The sequence below is a fragment of the Arvicola amphibius genome, chromosome 4, assembly GCF_903992535.2.
Source record: "Arvicola amphibius chromosome 4, mArvAmp1.2, whole genome shotgun sequence".
NCBI lineage: Eukaryota > Metazoa > Chordata > Mammalia > Rodentia > Cricetidae > Arvicola > Arvicola amphibius.
Window position 1 is genome coordinate 106,065,723 of NC_052050.1, and position 18,216 is coordinate 106,083,938.

Here is an 18,216-nt window from a genome sequence, read left to right on the forward strand (position 1 = left end):
CATTCTCTCAGTTATTCTCCAGCTAGTTCACGTCCCATGGCATGTCTTGTGGCTTCCTCCAATAGAAGCTTAATAGATTCTCTGATAGGCTTAATAGATACTCTGATAGGCAGCAAGGGCTTCTCTCCTGAAATGGCTTCCTGAGGCATACTGACAGAACTGACTATCCCATGTGCTTAAAGGCACATAATATAGGCCTATAAGGCACTACAAATGTCTGGTGGAGAAATGCGCAGTACCAGATTTACAGGGGAAGCTAATGTGGGTGTCCCTTGCAGGCAGGATGGGTGGCCTTCATAGCTCTGCTAGAAGCTGCCTTACTCAAGCAGCCATGTTCAGGTGTGGAAAGGAGCTCAGAGGTAGAGCTGTTGTGGCTCTAGACTTGCCACTTCTCTCCTTGGGGGCCTGGAAAGAGTGCCTGCCCAGTCCCCAAGAAATCAAGGCAGCTGCCATTAGGCACTTGTCGTATAGTGTAGAGATGTGATCGTCTGTCTGGTCCAGGTTTTTGCTTTCAGTTCTGTGGGCAGTGTATTAGTTACTTCTCTGTTGCTGTGATTAAAACAAGGCCAAGGCAACTTATTGAAGGAAGAGTTTGCCTCTCCAAGCCAAGTTGAACACCATCAAGCTGGGTATGGTGGCGCATACCTTTAATCCCAGCACTTGGGAGGCAGGTCTCTGAGTTCAAGGCAAGCTTGGTCTATAGTTCAAGTTCCAGGACAGCCAGGGCTACACAAAGAAACCCTGTATCAAAAACCAGGGGAGTGACTAGCGCGGTGGCTCAGCAGTAAAGAGCATTGGCTGCTCTTCCAGGGAACCTGGGTTCAATTCCCAGCACCGACGTTGTGGCTCACGAGGGTCGCAACTCTAATTCCAGGGGATTCAGTAGCCTCACACATATATACATTCAGGCAAAGAGCACCAACACACATAAAAATAAATAAATACAAATGGGGGGCTCAGTCTGACGTCATCGTGGTCTGGAAACATGGCAGCAGGCAGACATGGGATGCTGCCTTGAAATTGCCTCTGCCAGGAAATGAAACCGCTGCTTTCCAGTTTAGACTCGGGAGTTCTTAGGACAAGGCAGAGGTAGCCGCATTCTCTGCCAAATATTCCAAGAATGGTCTCCAGCCCAGCTGCTGATACTGTTCTCTCTGAAACCTTGAGCTGGGCCTTCATAGTCCACATTACTCTTAGCGCTACTGTCTTTCAGGCTATTACTAGCATGGCTCATAAGCCGCGCGTACAAGCATTCAACCATTTTTTTCTAGCTCAGAGTCTCAGTCTTCAATATTCTTCCAAAAAACCAGCATGGTCAAGGCCTGTCACAACAGTAGCCTAGTACCAACTTTGTCTGTTACTTTCTGTTGTTGTGACAAACACTATGACCAATAGAGAAGGAAGCTTATTTGGGTTTATGGTCCAGAGGGTTAGAGTCCATGATGGTGGAGCAGACGGAGCAGGTGTGGCTAGAGCAGTTGAAAGTTGACTTTTTTGTTTTGTTTTCGTTTTTCGAGACAGGATTTCTCTGTGTTGTAGCCCTAGCTGTCCTGGAACTCGCTCTTGTAGACCAGGCTGACCTCGAACTCACAGAGCTCCACCTGCCTCTGCCTCCCAAGTGCTGGGATTAAAGGCGTGCGCCACCACCACCCGGCAAAAGCTCACATTTTAAGCTACAAACACACACATGCACACACTCATGCATGTATGGACACACACACACATGGAATGGTGTGAGGTTTTTTAAGCCCAAAGCCTGACTTCCTCTTGACCTACTGTGTCCAGCAAGGTCACTCTTTTTTGTTAGTTTGTTTTAGTTTTTCTGCGTATCAGCCCTGGCTGTTCTGGAACTCATTCTGTAGACCAGGCTGGCATTGAACTTGCAATGTGTGAGTCTGCAAGGTTACTCTTAAACCTACCTACAAAGTGCCACCAACTGGGTACCAAGTATTGAAGTATCTGAAACTATAGGGGACATCTCATTCAGATCACTACAGGCTGTATGCCCAGAAAGGGTCATCTTGAAATAGTCATGGGGAGATGGAGGTTGTTGAATGGGGAGAGTGTAGAGAGAACCCACCTTAGGCTCTGTTCAGTTGTGACTGATGGTGGAAGTTCCAACAGTATAATTGGTTACTGGAGGCGGCCTGAACACATAGGGATCTAGGAGGGCTCCAGGCCCTGTTCTGGCATTTCTGTGCCCTTTGAAGACTGTACAGTCTTTGTTGGTTGATCATACTCTGGTGTCCCTCATTCCCTGAGCAGCTTGGCCTCAGCCTCATTTAGTGAGGGACCACATAAGCCATCAGGAACAACTGGCATGTACTGACACCGGCTCTTCAGTGTCTCTCAGTTGGGGGTGATGGTGACCAAGTCACCCTCCTCTACTCCCGCATATGCAGCCTCCTATCCAAGTAGCCTGTGTGGTATGGGCTCTTTGGTCTGTGCCTGGAAAACCTCTTCCTGCCTACCATCATCTCTTTTCCTGGAGCTAGCCAGTGCTGTCTGCCTGGCATTCTCTACTAGGCAGCCAGAGTGAGCTATTTAAACCTGAGCCTTTCACTTTTCAGGCAGAAAAAAAAAAAAAGAAAGAAAGAAAGCCTTAGGTTTCTCCCTAAACCCTGCATCCAACCTGGCCTGGTGCTCTGCTGTCTACCCACCCTCTCTGGACTGACTCCCCTTCCTGATCAGCCTGTACACTCCCACTTTCTCTTCATCTCTAAGAGACTCCCTCTGTTGCCCCTCATTGGAGGCCCCCCAACCCAGCCCTGTCTGCCTGCACTGTTTGAAGTACTTTTAATCAGGCGTCTGTGCCCTTTGAGGTAAGCAGTAAGCTGTGCTTCAAGGCCACGGGCTGTGTGTTGCTGAGAAAGGGAGCTGAGCAATCAGACAAGAGCCAGTGCATGGCCATCAGACTGCCTGTGCCCCAACCCCAACTGTTTGATCCCAGCCAGATCAGTCAGGTGACCTCTAAGTTCCTTGGTTGGCTACTCCTAAAAAGATACAGTCATTTGTGAAGTTTGTGGAGGAAATGCTTAATGCTTGCTTACTCCACTGAGGCTGAGGCACACCCCCCCCCATGCATACATACATATACTGTGTTTGCTGCAGGACCCCAGAGGCACCTCAGCTCATGCTTGGATAGTGCAGAGGTGTGAGAAGAAGGTAGTATTGGAGATTAATAGGTAAGAGGCAGGGACCTGGGAAGTAGCTAGAAGTTTAGAAAGAAGTTTCTGGGTTTGGTGACATGGTAGGAACAGTTCTTGGTCAGATGTGGGGCTGCTGTGCATTTTAAGGAACATGGAGGATTGCTGTTAACTCTGATGAGAGGCCAGGCTTCTTTGCACCAGCTGTGTATATCCTGAGGCTCCAGACACAAGTTCATGGCTGGAGGCAGGAAGGGCATGTAAGTGAGGCCCCAAGGTGCCAGGGAAGGGGTCTTGTTCTCTTGGACTAGTTGCTTTAAAGCTGCTGTGCTTGCTGCTGCCAATGGCAGCGTACTGGATGTGCTTCTCTGTCTTGGGCAGCTGAGGGCAGGAAGGAGTTTGTTTCTGTGTTGGGTGGTTTAGTTATATGCTTTGGTGGAGACTCTGCTTCAGGGCAGAGTGCCACTATCTCTGTGGTCCTCACTCAGAGTCCTGGGGCACTGACACTACAGCTGGGGAAGAGACCTTTGTTTAGCCAGCCTAGTGATGCAGGTTTGGGGGACATTGCTGGGTTTTGCTGGTAGGGCCAGGAAAATTGGGTGTACTTGGACTACTTCTCAGAGAGGATGGGAGTTGCAGTCTGGTTCATTCATGTCTGCCCTACTGTGAATTGCTGAGATACCCAGCTTCCTCAGGACCAGATGAATTGTGGTCCTCTGTCATGCACACTGGCACACCACAGGCTCTCTGTCCCTCTTATTTTCTCTACTTTAGCCTTGCCTTCTTCCTCCTCCCTACTTAGGTGTTTGTGTGCCCTAGAACATTCTACTTGTCTCTACCATCAAGGGACACTGGGAGGCTAGGCTTGAGGATTGTTATTCCCTACTCTATGGGAAGCTCCCAAAGAAAATCTGGAACAGTTGGATGAGAACTCAGGACACAGCAGGGCTTCAGGGTGCCAGCCTGGGCTACATAGCAAGATACTATGTCAGAAAACTGGGGGAGGGGGTGTCTAGCCAGAAGTTGGCAATATGAATAAGCACTAGGCAAGGGTTAAATAGCAAAGACTGTGTATGCTCTGCAGCACCTGTATTCCCACCTGGTAAGGCAGGCACTGTCACCCTCATTTTGCTCAGGAGTTTGGAGTCAGGTCCAAAACTTGGTTTCTGTTTTATTTCTTAGTGAATATATTAATTTTTCTGACTTTGGCTTTATGTGTGTGTGTGTGTGTGTGTGTGTGTGTGTGTGTGTGTTGGCAACTTTTGGGAAATTGTTCAGTCTACCATCTGGAGATGGAACTCAAATCATCAGGCATGCACAGTAAATGTTGTATCTCCTGAGCCATCTCACTGCCCTGTGATGGTTTTTGGTGACAGGGTTTCTCTGTGTAACCCTGCTGTCCTAGAACTTGCTTTGTAGATCAGGCTAGCCTCAAACTCAGAGATCTGCCTCTGCCTCCTGAGGACTGGAATTAAAGGGATGTACCTTGGCTGAGTTTCATCTTCAGTGTTGTGAAGGACAGTGGGAAATAGTGGTGACAGCTGCTCCCCTCCAAGAGGAGCTGCCAAATAATCTGACTTTGTTGGACATGTGGCACTTGAGATCATGCTAGGCAGAGCTGGGGCCATACCCTTCCTGGGAAGTGGGGGATCCAGCCATGCTTTCCAGTGGAGATCACAGGCATCGGTCAGTCCTAAGGCCATGATTTCCATACAAATGTCTTAAAATTCCACCCAGCTGTCCTAGAAAGAAGTCCAGGCCCTTCCGTCACCTTAGCAATGTCTGGTGGACTTGCTGTTAGCTCTGCTGCCTTGACCTTGTGGTAAGGAAGACCAGACTCTCCTGAGCAAGGTGTAGGGCAGGTCAGGACAACCTTTGGGCTAACCTGTCTCGTGACTTGTTTGCCGATTTGGGGCTATAGCATAAGGTGCCACACACAGGGGCCACAGGTAAAAGGGACTGAACAGCTGGGAAGGGACAATGAGCTGTAGAGTCTCATCCCAAGCCTCACTTAACCAGCACAACAGAGAAAGGTCTTAGGAGACTCAGGCCTTGTTACCCCCTTTCCTTTAGGAGAGAGGTGGATTTACTTAAGCCTGCTGACCTGCCCCAAACTCCAGGAGCATTTCCACACTGCCATCATGTCCCTGAAGGGATGATTGCTTAGTAGGACATGGCATTGACACACAAGACTCCAAGGCTGGGCAAGTGGCAGAGCCTCATTTCCTTTCTGATTCTCTAAAGGAAGGGCCCATTGATGCTCTTTGGTTGAGGTTGGATCAGAAATGCAAGCAATAGGAGTTTCTGGATACTGCCTCTCCATATCCTGCTGGTTGTTAGAGACACGCTGCCATGCTTGTGTAGAGTCAGATCTAGTGACAAGGACAGGAGGGCAGTTCAGACACTTTGGCAGTGCTGCCAAACAGGAGGGCTCAGGTCCCTGGAGTCCTTTTCGAAGACAGCACATTTACACCCCCATTCCCATGATGGGATGATAGCACTTGCACAGCTGAGGATTGAAAACACTTGAAGCGGTAGCAGTTGGCAGAAAAGAATTTGGACGCTTGTGGCCAACTGGAGCCACTGAGATCAGGTTCCTAAGGAAAAACTGAAGGAAAGAAGGAATTGTGAAGGTGTGCTTTCCAGTACTGGCTGCGGGCTGTTGTGAAAGTGGGGTCAAACACCAGAGCAGGAGCCACACTGAAGGTGCAGATAAGGGGAATGCAGGCGTGTGTACTGTGAAAGCGTGATGTTTAGGACACACCGCAGGAAATGGTTACAGTGCCTGCACCAGAACACAGGAGGCCCCCAATGACTTGGTTCCCTATCCAGTATAGCCTTTGAGATTAGGCCTGATGCTAGTCTCTGCGCAGTCTGTACTTTATACTAACATGCTCGAGTTATTGCAGGGTATCTTGTCTTGGGTGTTTGATGACAGGGATCCCAAGTCTCACCACAGGACTCCTTCCTCCAGCTTTTTAGCCATGGTGAGTTCCTGGTCTTTGTGCAGCCCTAACCCTGTTGGGCATGTAATTGGTTCTGGGCCAGAACAGAGTGCTGGTGTGGTCCCTTAGTCTAGCAGGGTTGTCCTGGTCCAGTAAAGACTACCCATTGCCACTAGCCTCCCAAATGCCTCATGGCCTAGTGAGCTGTGGTAGCCTGCTGGTGTGTCCTCATCCTAACCCCTGAGTGCACAGGCTTCTCTGTTTACTGCCTTGAGACTTTCCTGTCACCAAGTTCCCACAGTGGTTGTGATGTTTGGTCTGTGCCTGCTCCAACGCCTGGCTTTGTACCTCCTTACATAACACTTTGGAATCAGCTACTGGTTTCCAAGAAGGTAGACTGAAGAGCATTTTTGTGGTCCTGGCACCTTCCAGGACCACCGCTTTGAAAACAAAGATTCCCAAAAGCCAGTTGGCCTTGTTGAGAAAGTATGGCTTGAAAGAGTAATAGCTCACACTACTGACTAGGGCCTCAGTGGAACAGAAGTAGTCTCTGTGCCTGGCTAGAGTCTCCCCAGCCCACTCCAGGACAGCACTTTCATGTTCGTCATGAGAATCACTTCTGTCCCTGCCACCCCTCATGAGCAGCAGTTGAATACAGGATAAGTGTGCTGTCCAGACACTGACTTGATGTATTTAGGGCTCAACTTGCCCCAGAAAGAGAGATCTCAAACATATGTAGTTTACTAATTGGAGTAAACATGGCACCCAGTAGGGAGGGACCTCAACTGTTGGGATCCTTGCTGTGTGTCATTGTGGTAGGCATATTTTGAAGTGGAAGTAAGCAAAACCTAGATCCCTGCACTCCATGAACTGGCTTGTGTGTGTATGTGAATGCAGAGAATCAAGAGAACTGGTGTGAGGTGGACTCTGTGTGCCCACCCCTTGCTGGATGGGCAGACTTTCATGGTGGTTGGGAATGGGGAGGTAATATACTGGCTGTTCCTTAGGCCCAGCCTGGAGAATCTGCTACAGTTAAAATGACCATGAGTTCATCCTGTTGGCATCTGACAGATGTCACTGGGGGCCAGTGTTGGGGAATTTGTTTTTTTCTCCTTGCTGCCTGTGATCAGTGGCTCTGTACCATTTCTCGTGCTGGTTTGTGATGGACACCATAGATCAGTGGCTCACCCTGAGAGCTGACAGTCCAAGTGCAGGCAGGCTATATGTGACATGTCTGTGCCATTATTTGGGTTTGTGCCTTCTGTTGTTGTTGTTGTTGTTTCAAGATAAGGTTTCTCTGTAGCTTTGGAGCCTGTCCTGGAACTAGCTCTTGTAGACCAGGCTGGCCTCGAACTCACAGAGATCCGTCTACCTCTGCCTCCCGAGTGCTAGGTTTAAAGGCATGCGCCAGTACCGCCTGGCAAGTTTGTGTCATCTTAAAGTTGGGATATGTAGTGATGTTGCAAGGCAGTGGTTGGTGAGACAGTTGACTGGACCCTAGGAATACCCCATCCTATGTTATGGTCTGTCACTGCTCCCACCCCCCAGGAGCTACCAGTATCTCTGCTGGAATCTAGGCAAATACTGGGGGTTGGGGAGGTAAAAGAAGGGGGGCATCCTTTTGGCCTAGAGTTCTGAAACTGAGTGGATGAGGCTGTGGGTGTGCCACAAGTGTGCTCCCTGCCACATGAGAGTGACTGAGTTCAGCTCTATACACTCCCTTTGAGTTTAGGGTGGTCATGGAGATACATCTGGTGAGGGTGAAGCAGGAGCCCTCAACCTACTGTTGAGTGCAGGTTTTGCTGGGCAGGGGGTTTTGAATCCCCTAGAAGGCCCCATTAAACAAGACCTCTGGTCCCTCACTAGAAGAATAGTATGAAAACCAGGACTTCACAGATGTAGACCACACACATTATTTATTTATGTGTATGATGTGTGAGCTGCCCTGGAGGCCAGGCCTGGTTCCTATGGGTGCAGCAGCTCAGGTAGTGCACAACATGTTGTCTGTGGCTTCCCATGCTCATGGGAGAGAAACTGGGCTCAGGTCCTGCTTTGGGCTGGTGCAGGATGCCAAGTGACTCCCACCATCTGCTCCTGATCAGCCCAGGTGTGTGCACAGCCTCACTGCCTGTGCTCAGCTGGCTCAGGAGCCTGCTTTCTAACAGTTCCTGAAAAGCTGGCTCGCTCTTGTTTGAGATCTGCCTTGTGTACAAGGTGTGGACCAAGTACTGTGTTCCTTCCTCTGGTGTTGGGCCATCTCCTGGAGCTGGTGTTCTTAGCAGTTCTTACTATCAAAGAGAGGCCAGGTGGAGGAGCCCCACTCAGCCTACTGTCTTCAGACACTTGGTCACCAGGACCCTTCTGTGAGGATTGATGGCCTATATAGAAAGCTGTGCTTGGTTTGCAGGCTTTCCAGTTACATGGGTGGAGCAGCGGCAAACTCACAGATGACATTTGGGGCAGCTCAGTACACTCATGAAGGGCCTGTGGACTGGATCCATGGTTTGGAGAATCTACTTTGCGTCTCTGTTCCTGACCAAAAGCCAAAGGGACAGTATAGGTTTTGTGTGAAGACAGATCTGCCTCCTCTGCCTTTCTCTTTGTTCTTAGGTAGCTTCTGTTACTGAATAGGCTAGCTGTGCATGCTGCTGTTCCAAGCTTTGGGCTTCCTTCTCCTGGGTGCTTTATGGTGTACAATAAGTGGTCTGCATGCTGTTTGCACCCAGACTAGGTTTCTTCTAGGTGCCATCTGTGGCATGTATTGGTTTGGAAGGCGCAGCTTGCTTGCTGATCAACACTTCCAGAATCTTTTGAGTTCAGTGGGCTTTATAAATTTTATAAAATTTTGTCTGGACCATTTTTCATTAAAAGAAAAAGGGGAAAAAAGCCACCAAAAAACCCCACAAAGACACTGTGTATTGGTTTTTCAAAAGTCTTTGGTGCTGAAGCTTCACTCAGCTCCTGGGCAGGTCCTGAGGACTGTGCTGCATAATGTGGCTGCAGGGGCTGCTGAGAGGCAGTGCCTGGGAGTGCTGGTGAGGCACTAGGCCACCAGCATGGTTCTTAGACCATCAGCCAGGTAGTGGCTTGCTCTGCCTGTCAGTCAGTGGTCTTTCTTTTGCTGGGAAGCCAGGGCCACTTAGACAATGACAGGCTACTTACGTGCTGGCTATCCCTTGGGAGTAGGTGGGTCCTATTGATAGGGAAAGGCTTTTATAACTGCTGGCAGTGTTTGTGGGACTCTACCCCACTGTCCTTTTTTCTGAGAAGCTGCGAGTAGGAAGCCTGGCCCCAATGAGTTTGGGGTGCTCACTGGGTCCTAGTGGAGAAATCTGCCTTAATCAGGCATCCCAGGAGCTCACACGATCCATGAGGCTGGTGGCCCAGGGGACATGCACCCCAACAGGCTCCCTGGCTCATCCAGGTATAAGCCAAAGAAGAGCAAGAAACCGTTGCCACCAGACCATGTCCTGCAGCACCATTCTGTTCGTGGGTGTCCTTAACAATGTCAGCTGGGGGACAGAGTGCTGGGCTCAGCAGGGAGTACACAGCACACTGAAGGCTCACAGATTGCCTGCTTCTAGGTGCCATCTGTGGCATGTTTTGGTTTGGAAGGCGCAGCTTGCTTGCTGATCAACACTTCCAGAATCTTTTGAGTTCAGTGGGCTTTATAAATTTTATAAAATTTTGTCTGGACCATTTTTCATTAAAAGAAAAAGGGGGGAAAAGCCACCAAAAAACCCCACAAAGACACTGTGTATTGGTTTTTCAAAAGTCTTTGGTGCTGAAGCTTCACTCAGCTCCTGGGCAGGTCCTGAGGACTGTGCTGCATAATGTGGCTGCAGGGGCTGCCGAGAGGCAGTGCCTGGGAGTGCTGGCGAGGCACTAGGCCACCAGCATGGTTCTTACTTAGACCATCAGTGTATATGTCAGCTTAGGGATACTGTTGAGTATGAGTTGTGCTGGGATCTGTCTGCTCCTAGTTCTTCGTTAGCCCTTCAGGAGAGGCAAATGACACAGCACTGAGACCATTTGGAGGGGCTTCACACAGCTTCAGGAAGCTATTAACTATGTACTTCTCTGCTGTTGCAGGTTGGGGTGAGCACATTACAGGGTGCTAGCTGAATGTACCCAACACACTCAGGAAAGCAGGTTGTGCATTGTAGGCAGAACCTTATCAGGCCAGTGGGAAGAGTTTTTGCCTTCTGTGGTCCATGTGTACATTCCTGCCCTTCATGGGCTCAGTTTCCTTGCTGTATAATGAAGCTGCACAGTCCTTGGGTTCCATTAGTGCTAATGGCAACTGCCAGCATCTGGGATTTGGGGAGAAGAGGGGGTGGTGAGCTGACCTGTGGGGACACTGGAACTCTAAGTCTTGGTGTCTCAGTTCCATGTTTCAACTTCTGGCTGGAATTTTCCCACAGGTAGTCGTTTCTTAGGTCCCAGGGGTTTACCAGCACAACCCTGGAGTGGGAATCTGATGGTGCTGTTCTAATCATAGAACAGGAGCCTGGTGTCTCCTGTTGGGATTTATTTTAACAAGGACTCCAAGCCTTTGTTGGGGATGGAGTTTGCAAAGATAGTCTGGTCGTCTGGAGAGTCCAGAGTGTGGCCACTGAATGGTCTTCCACTTTGTGATGCTCAACTGAGGATGGTGAGGAGCAGGAGGCGGGGCTGGGTAGACAGCACTTTTCACAGGATAATGTGGCTTGGCTTAAACATCTCTCCATGAGATCCCCCCCCCCCGCCCGCTCCCATCCCATCTTGGTGTCCTCTACCTGGCCTCATGTACCACATGATGGTAGTATTTTCAATCCCTTTGCCTTCGGGTAAGAAACGAGGGCTCATTCACCCCTCAGCTTGCCAATTCCTTGCTTGGCCTGCAGCCCCAAGAACCTAGATAAGGCTGTGCAGGTATGCTTCCTACACTTTCCTCTCCCTGCACACAGAAGTTCCTAAGTTAGTACCATCCACCTTGGGACTCTGTGTGAATCCTGTTAGAGACCCACCTCTAGCTGGGCCCTGGTGAACTTTCAGAGTACCATAACTCCTCGGGGTACATTACTTTTTGGCTCAAGTCTGTCAGTAGCTCAGGAGCCTTCGGGGTTCTATGAGGTACTCTTGGAGTCTCCACAGATGGTCTGACTTCATGTAGCCTGGAGGCATTGGCAGGTGAGCACTCACTGTACCTCCAATCTCCCAGAGTTTCCTAGAGCCAGAAAGACTCTAGCATAAAAGTAGAGGGAGGAGTAGTCACTGCTTCTGATGGATGCCACTTGCCATATCTGGTGCTTGACAATGCTGGACCTGGTGGTTTCTCTTCCTCAGACTCACAGTGAGGTGAGCCCCAGATGTCATGGGTTTGCCTAGCAGAAGTTGTGAGCAGTACAGGCTGTGGTCTCATGGTGAGGGATGGCCTTTCTGCTTCCTTGGTTCTTGTGATGTAGGTCCCTGCCTGATATTAAGTATATGCTTCCTGTTACCATGACAAAATGCCTAGCACAATCAATTTAATGTTTCGGTGGTAGTGATGGTGGTGTTTGTTTTTGTTGTTTTTGCTTGTCATACATTGATTGAAGTGGGAGCATGTGCCAGAGCATGATCATCTCATGGCAGCCAAGAAGGGGGATCTAGGACAAAGAACCTAATGTCTCCTTAGGGCATGCACCCAGTGGCCTGGGCTCTTTCTTATGGCTCCATTCATAAATATTCATGTTTCATCTGGACCTGTGGTGGTTCCTTGCCCCACCTTTGTATGGCCACCAAGGAGATGCTACCTGCTTCCCTGGTGCCCCTGCTAGCCACTGCAAATAGGCTTCCCCATGGGCATTTGAGCCACTGTGCGCAGGCAGGTAGTACCACACTGGGTGCCCAGAAATGCAAATAAAAGAATGGACAGGGCCTGTAACTGATGGGGAAAGAAGGGGGAGGCACGCTTGGCCACACTTCTTGCTAATGAAATACAAATTGATCTGTGCCTATCCATCTAATGAACAAGTGCATAGCTCAAGGCCTGGTACCTGAGCTCTCCTGTGGTAGAGCTTTAGCAGGGAGTTTGGGCATATTTGGGCATTGGGAATGAGTCACAAAGGACAAAGAACCAGGCTATTCCTAACAGCAGCTATAAATGACCCTCAGGCCTTCAACATGTGCTCTGTGAGCTACACATCTACCCTGAAGCTGTCCTTCAGGGCACTGCCACGGGTTCCCCAGCCAAAGTCAGAACAGGACCTGTGAGATGAGTGGATGAGTGTTGACACACAGATACATGGAACAACCAAGAAAACACTGGTGGTCTGTTATGGTGGTAGCAGTGCATTAGCCCTGACAGCCTTGTCCTAATAGAACACCTGAGCCTGCCTGCCCTGGCCACTGCTGTGATGCCTGGTCACTTGACTGACTCCAGAGTGTGGCCCCAGCAGTGTGGGCCTTATAGGTGTGGCAAGTGGTTCCTCAGGTGAGTGGCCTGCAGCTGCAAGGGGACATAGAGGATATGGCATTTTCTTCAGGGCCTTCTGGAAGCCCACACTGATAAGGTGGCCCATCAGTCAGGGTAGAGCCATGGGACTCTGAGCACCTAGGCAAAGGCCCCTTAAATTCAATCCGTGCAGCCCATAGTAGACACTTTGACTGCACAGCTTGACTGCACAGCTGAGCATTTCTGATGCACCAACCCAACACCTGTTTCCCCAGGTGTTCTGTCCCCTTCTCCTGTCTGAGAGCAGGGTGGTATCTGTCCAAGGACACGCTCTGTGCTGCCAGGCTGCTGGGTCTTGGGCAGAGTCCTCTCTGCAAGGACTGCTGATCAGGACTATATGGGAACGTAGGGCTCTAAATATACCAGGGTGAGGTCACTGGGTGGAGATGAAGCCATGGAACAAGCTCTGGAGCCCAGTGGTACTGAGATCCCAAGCCAAGGAACACTGACTTTGCCTTCTCATAGCACACTCTTTGCATGGAATCCCTACCTATCTCATGCCAGAGTATAGGAGCCATGTCTATAGACAGGCCAGCCACCCCTGGAGCAACAGAGCCAGTGTTGTAACAGCCATCTGGATGTGTTACAGATCTAGTCTCAGAAAAAAGTGGAGGCCTTTGTTCCCCAATGAGGGGACTAGCTTGTCAGGAATACCTTGTAAAAGACTGTGGGACAGTGTAAAGGGCTGCTGTCTGCTCTGTGCTCCCTACAGCTTCTCTCCCAGGAGTCAGAGCCTTGAGGAAAGGAGGCATGATGACTGCCTTCAGCTAAAAATAGGCAGACTAGAAAAGCTGGGGATGCATGGGTCCTACAGATTGTCTGCCTCCTGGTCTAGGAACCAACCTGGTACCTCACCTGGCAGGCATGACTAAGGTGTGGACTGGAGACAGGAACAATTCTGGGTTACCCATGTGAGTCAGAGAACTGATGTGATCAGTACTGCTGGGGCTGTTATTGAAGGTGGAGGGAGGGCTTAGGAGCCCAGGGACATGGTGTCCGTGAAACTAGAAACAACATTTAGGTGACATCAAGTAAGAAAATAGGGATCCTGACCTGTATGTGTAGGGAATGGATCCTTCCCAAGAGTCTTCAGGAAGGAGGAAGTTCACTGCCCCAGGCTATGGATGGGCAAAGTAATCAAAACATGCTGGGTGGTAGCCAGCAATCAGGCTTCTGGTCACTGGGTGATGGAGGAGGGTCATCTGTCTATGTGTTACTTTCATTGGTTAATAAAGAAACTGCCTTGGCCCTTTAATAGGACAGAAAATTAGGTAGGCGGAGTAGACAGAACAGAATTGTGGGAGAAAGAAAACAGAGTGAGGCAGGTGCCTCAGGCAGTCACCTTGATTTTCCAACCCAAGAAGGATGTAGGCTAGAATCTTTCCCGGTAAGCCACCACCTTGTGGTGCTACACACATTAATAGAAATGGGTTAATCAAGATGTGAGATTTAGCCAATAAGAGGCTAAAACTAATGGGCCAGACAATGTTTAAGTAAATACAATTTGTGTGTTGTTATTTCTGGGGCTAAGCTAGCCATGCCCGAGTCAGGCAGGAACACAGCCCGCCGCCTGCCCCTCCAACTACAACTGGGTTGTTTGTAGTAAGCCAATCTACAAGGGTGTGGACTGCAGCCCCACTTGCAATGACAAGAGAAGGCCTAAATGACCCTCGACAGTGATATGCCGGTGTGTGACATTCAGCGACTGGCCTGGCCTAATGAGTGTGTATGTACCTGGTTCTACCTGAGGATTTGCTTTTCTCCTTGTGACCCGGTGTGCCAGGTGTATGCTGTCGGTGAAGGGGGCTTAGGGCTGTGGCCAGCTAGCTTGGCTACCAAGAACCTGCAGTGCCATGGCACTACCGCCCTGTGGGGTTCTTCAGTCTGCAGGTGGATTGATTACCCACCTGGTAGGTATGTATGTGTCCTGAGAAGTGTTTAAACAGACTCTTCATTTTGAGGTTCACTTTGTTAGTTTTCTTTGACTGCTGGTGCTCTGGACTCCTCAGGAGTACCTATCCCTCCACAGTTGCAGATCCTCTCCTGTACTCTTTGGAGCTTGGTTTTAGCTTGCCATTTAGGTTTGGGATTCACTGAATTTTCCATGTGCATGTGTGTGGAGCATATGTGCACACATACATAAGGAGACCCAGGTTAATGCTGGGAATCGTCACTCACTCCTCCACCTGTTCATTGAGACACATCTCTGAGTCAAACCTGGAGCTCACCAACACAGCTAGTCTTACTAGCCAGTTTGCTCTAGGGACCCCATCTTTCCCTTCCAAAGCTGGAATTATAGGTGGGCTGTCCTGCCACCTGGCAGGTCCATGGGTTATGATTCTTATGTGTCACAGAGAGTTCAAGTGCCACTCTGACCATATCCTTAGCCCATGTGTGGTGCTTTGTCATATTTGCTGGTTGGTGTCTGCTTTCTGAAATGTAGCCCTACTGGGTACACCAAAGCTATTCCCACTTAACTGTATTTGTCAGTGTGGCTGTGCTGCTGGGATGTCCAGTCATATCAGTCATAGCTTTTGGTCCTACCGTCTCTGGAATGACAGCCCTGGCACCTGCCCTGTGAGCCTGCCATGTTTGAACAAGTCAGTGCAGTGATGTATGGAAGGGCAGGCCCTTCTTGAGTGGGATCCCAAATATGAGTCTGTGAATTGTTAACCTCCCTGTCACCGTGAAGCTCAGTGCTAGTGCTGACCCTGCCTGTTCCACACAGAGCCTCTCAGTGTCTCTGGCCTTCTTTCATGTTCTTGAGGCTGCATTGCTGCTCAGGTGTTTTGTTCCAGAGTCCTTCCTTCTGGCCATGTGACATACATCTTATAGTCTGTGACATCCTGCTTTGTTCAGAGACTCTCTGAAGACCTTGAGGAGGTCATCAGGTTGACTAGTTTATTGTGATCATCTTGCTTTCCTCAGAGCCTTTTTGTGTTATATGTGGTAATTCCTCCAGTCATTGTCCAGAAGCCTCACAGCAAAGCTGTCGTCAGACCAGGGGCAGGTCTCTTTTCATGGCAGTGGGTGGGTGAGTGTGTGCATATGGGAGATGGTAATCAGGGTTTTGATGGTGCCCAGTGCTGTCACCTTGGAAAGCCCTGGGCTGCTGGGCTTTCAATGGGAGAGGGCAGATCCCTGAGCTGATAATGTGGTTCTTGTTTTTCAGATCCGGAACATGGTTGCAGTATTGGAAGTGATCTCCAGTCTGGAGAGATACCCCATCACCAAAGAGGCACTGGAGGTAAGAGCCCTGGCCCAATCTTGGGCAGAATGGGAGATGAGGGTAGCCCCCAGCCAGCTTCTTCCTGTGGCTTAGGCTCTTAGAGTCCTTCAGGGGACCCAGTGGGCAGTGTATCCAGGACATCAGTCTTCCCACAGAACCCTTCAAGAATGAAGGTTTCTGATTTCACTGCTGGGCTCCTTCCCCTACCCTGCACACCTCATAGCATTTTTGGGACATGGCCCAGGAACCAGTGGACCTGTTCCTGAGAAAGCCCCTGGGTTCCAAATCTAAGAATTCATGCTGCTACATAGTGCTGGACACACCCAAGCTGTATCCAAGAAGCTGGCAGTTTAGGGGCAGGTAGGGAAAAGGTAAGCCAGGAAGGGTCCTGCTCGCTATGTCCTTATTCTATAAGCATGTGTCACTCTCTTGGTTGTAGGAGACACGACTAGGAAAGCTCATCAATGATGTCCGCAAGAAAACTAAGAACGAGGAGCTGGCCAAGCGGGCCAAGAGGCTTCTGCGGAGCTGGCAGAAGCTCATTGAGCCCGTGCACCAGAATGAGGTGGCACTACGGGCACTGGCAGGAGCTGCAGGCTCTGCCAACGGGGGCGCACACAACTGCCGGCCAGAGGTGGGAGTGGCCAGCACACCCAAGAGCATCCATGACCTGAAGAATCGCAACGACATCCAGAGGCTCCCTGGGCAACGACTAGACAGACTGGGTAGCCGGAAGCGCAGGGGGGACCAGCGTGATCTGGGCCACCCGGGGCCACCCTACAAAGTTTCCAAATCTAGTCCTGACCCACTAGTCCCCAATGCATCCCCTCTCCCCACTAACGGGATCAGTGGGAGCCCAGAGAGCTTACCCAGCCCTCTGGATGGTAGTGGGCACATGGGCTCTGATGGCAGCCGCCTGGAGCCCAGCGAGAACGAGAAGCACAGCACCAAGATCCCTGTGAACGCCGTGCGGCCGCGCCCCAGCTCCCCTGGCCTGGGCAAGCCCCCCGTGCCCTGCCTACAGACCAAGACTGCGCAGTTGCAGCATCTGGACAGGACGGATGAGCCGCCAGGCCCTCCCCATCCCAGGGGGGCCCCTCGCTGCTCCTTCAGCCCCCGGAACTCACGGCACGAAGGCTCCTTTGCCCGGCAGCGGAGCTCGTACACAACGAAGGGCCCCATGTCCAGCCCCTCCTCACGCCCCCAACCACTGGACACCATACAGGTGCCGTCCCCACTCCCACTGGCCCAGCCATCCACGCCCCCTGTGCGGCGGATGGAGCTGCTGTCCAGCGCTGAGAGCCCTGTACACTGGCCAGAGCAGCCCGAGGGCCACCCGCGGCTAACAGGGCCATCCTGCAGGGTTGGGTTGTCGCCAGACTCCTCCAAGGTGGACAGTGATGCTGCCTCTTCAGGTGGCTCGGACAGCAAAAAGAAAAAGAGGTACCGACCTCGAGACTACACGGTGAACTTAGATGGGCAGGTGCCTGAGGCAGGCGTCAAACCTGTGCGGTTAAAAGAGCGGAAGCTCACCTTTGACCCCATGACGAGACAGATCAAACCTCTAACCCAGAAAGAGCCGGTGCGGGCTGACAGCCCCGTACCCACAGAGCAGCCACCTAGGACAGAACTGGACCAGCAGGAGGCCAAAGCCAGTCTCCAGAGTCCGTTTGAGCAGACGAACTGGAAGGAACTGTCGCGCAACGAGATCATCCAGTCCTACTTGAGCCGCCAGAGCAGCTTGTTGTCATCGTCTGGTGCGCAGACCCCAGGCGCACACCACTTTATGGCCGAGTACCTGAAGCAGGAGGAGAGCAGTCGGCGAGGATCCCGCCAGCCTCATGTGCTGCTGCCGCTGCCCACGCCCACTGACCTCCCCGGGCTCACTCGGGAGGTCACGCAGGACGATCTGGACAGAATCCAGGCCCAAAAGTGGCCAGGGGTGAACGGGTGTGAGGACACACAGGGTAATTGGTATGACTGGACGCAGTGCATATCGCTCGACCCACATGGCGACGATGGGCGCTTGAACATTCTGCCTTATGTCTGCTTGGACTGAGCACTTGGCCTGGTCATCAAGTGCATTATCACCTTGCAGGGGCTAGGCTGGCCAGCCGGGAGGCCGGGAGGGGGGGGGGCATGAGGCTCGCGCTCCACCCTCCTTTTGTGAAATGCTGCTACCAGTTTACTAACTATTGCAAAGGAAGGGCCACTCGGAGGGCAGACGGCAGAGGGAGTTCAGAACTCTATAGCAAGCCAGCTATAAAGCGTTAGTCCCCCACCCCAGAAGAGGTGCGAAGTACCGAAGGCGGGGACCTCAGTGGCAGGCAGGCACAGGAACCCTGTGGGAGAGGTTACCAGTAACAGCAACAGACACACATCTCATCTCTGCATCTCCTGCTTTTTGGCTCTGGTGTC

The 18,216-nt window shown here is 51.0% G+C and overlaps 1 protein-coding gene across 1 annotated transcript in view; it reads left to right on the forward strand.

Annotated features, from left to right (window-relative positions):
• The window catches only part of Med26 (mediator complex subunit 26), a 34,152-nt gene extending 16,238 nt beyond the window's left edge, over nt 1–17,914 (forward strand). The window contains exons 2-3 of the mRNA XM_038329008.1: nt 15,742–15,816; nt 16,238–17,914. Of these exons, the coding sequence (XP_038184936.1) occupies nt 15,742–15,816; nt 16,238–17,857 (1,695 nt within the window). The 3' untranslated portion in view covers nt 17,858–17,914. The remainder of the gene's footprint in view (nt 1–15,741; nt 15,817–16,237) is intronic.
• Nucleotides 17,915–18,216: the final 302 nt, after the last annotated feature.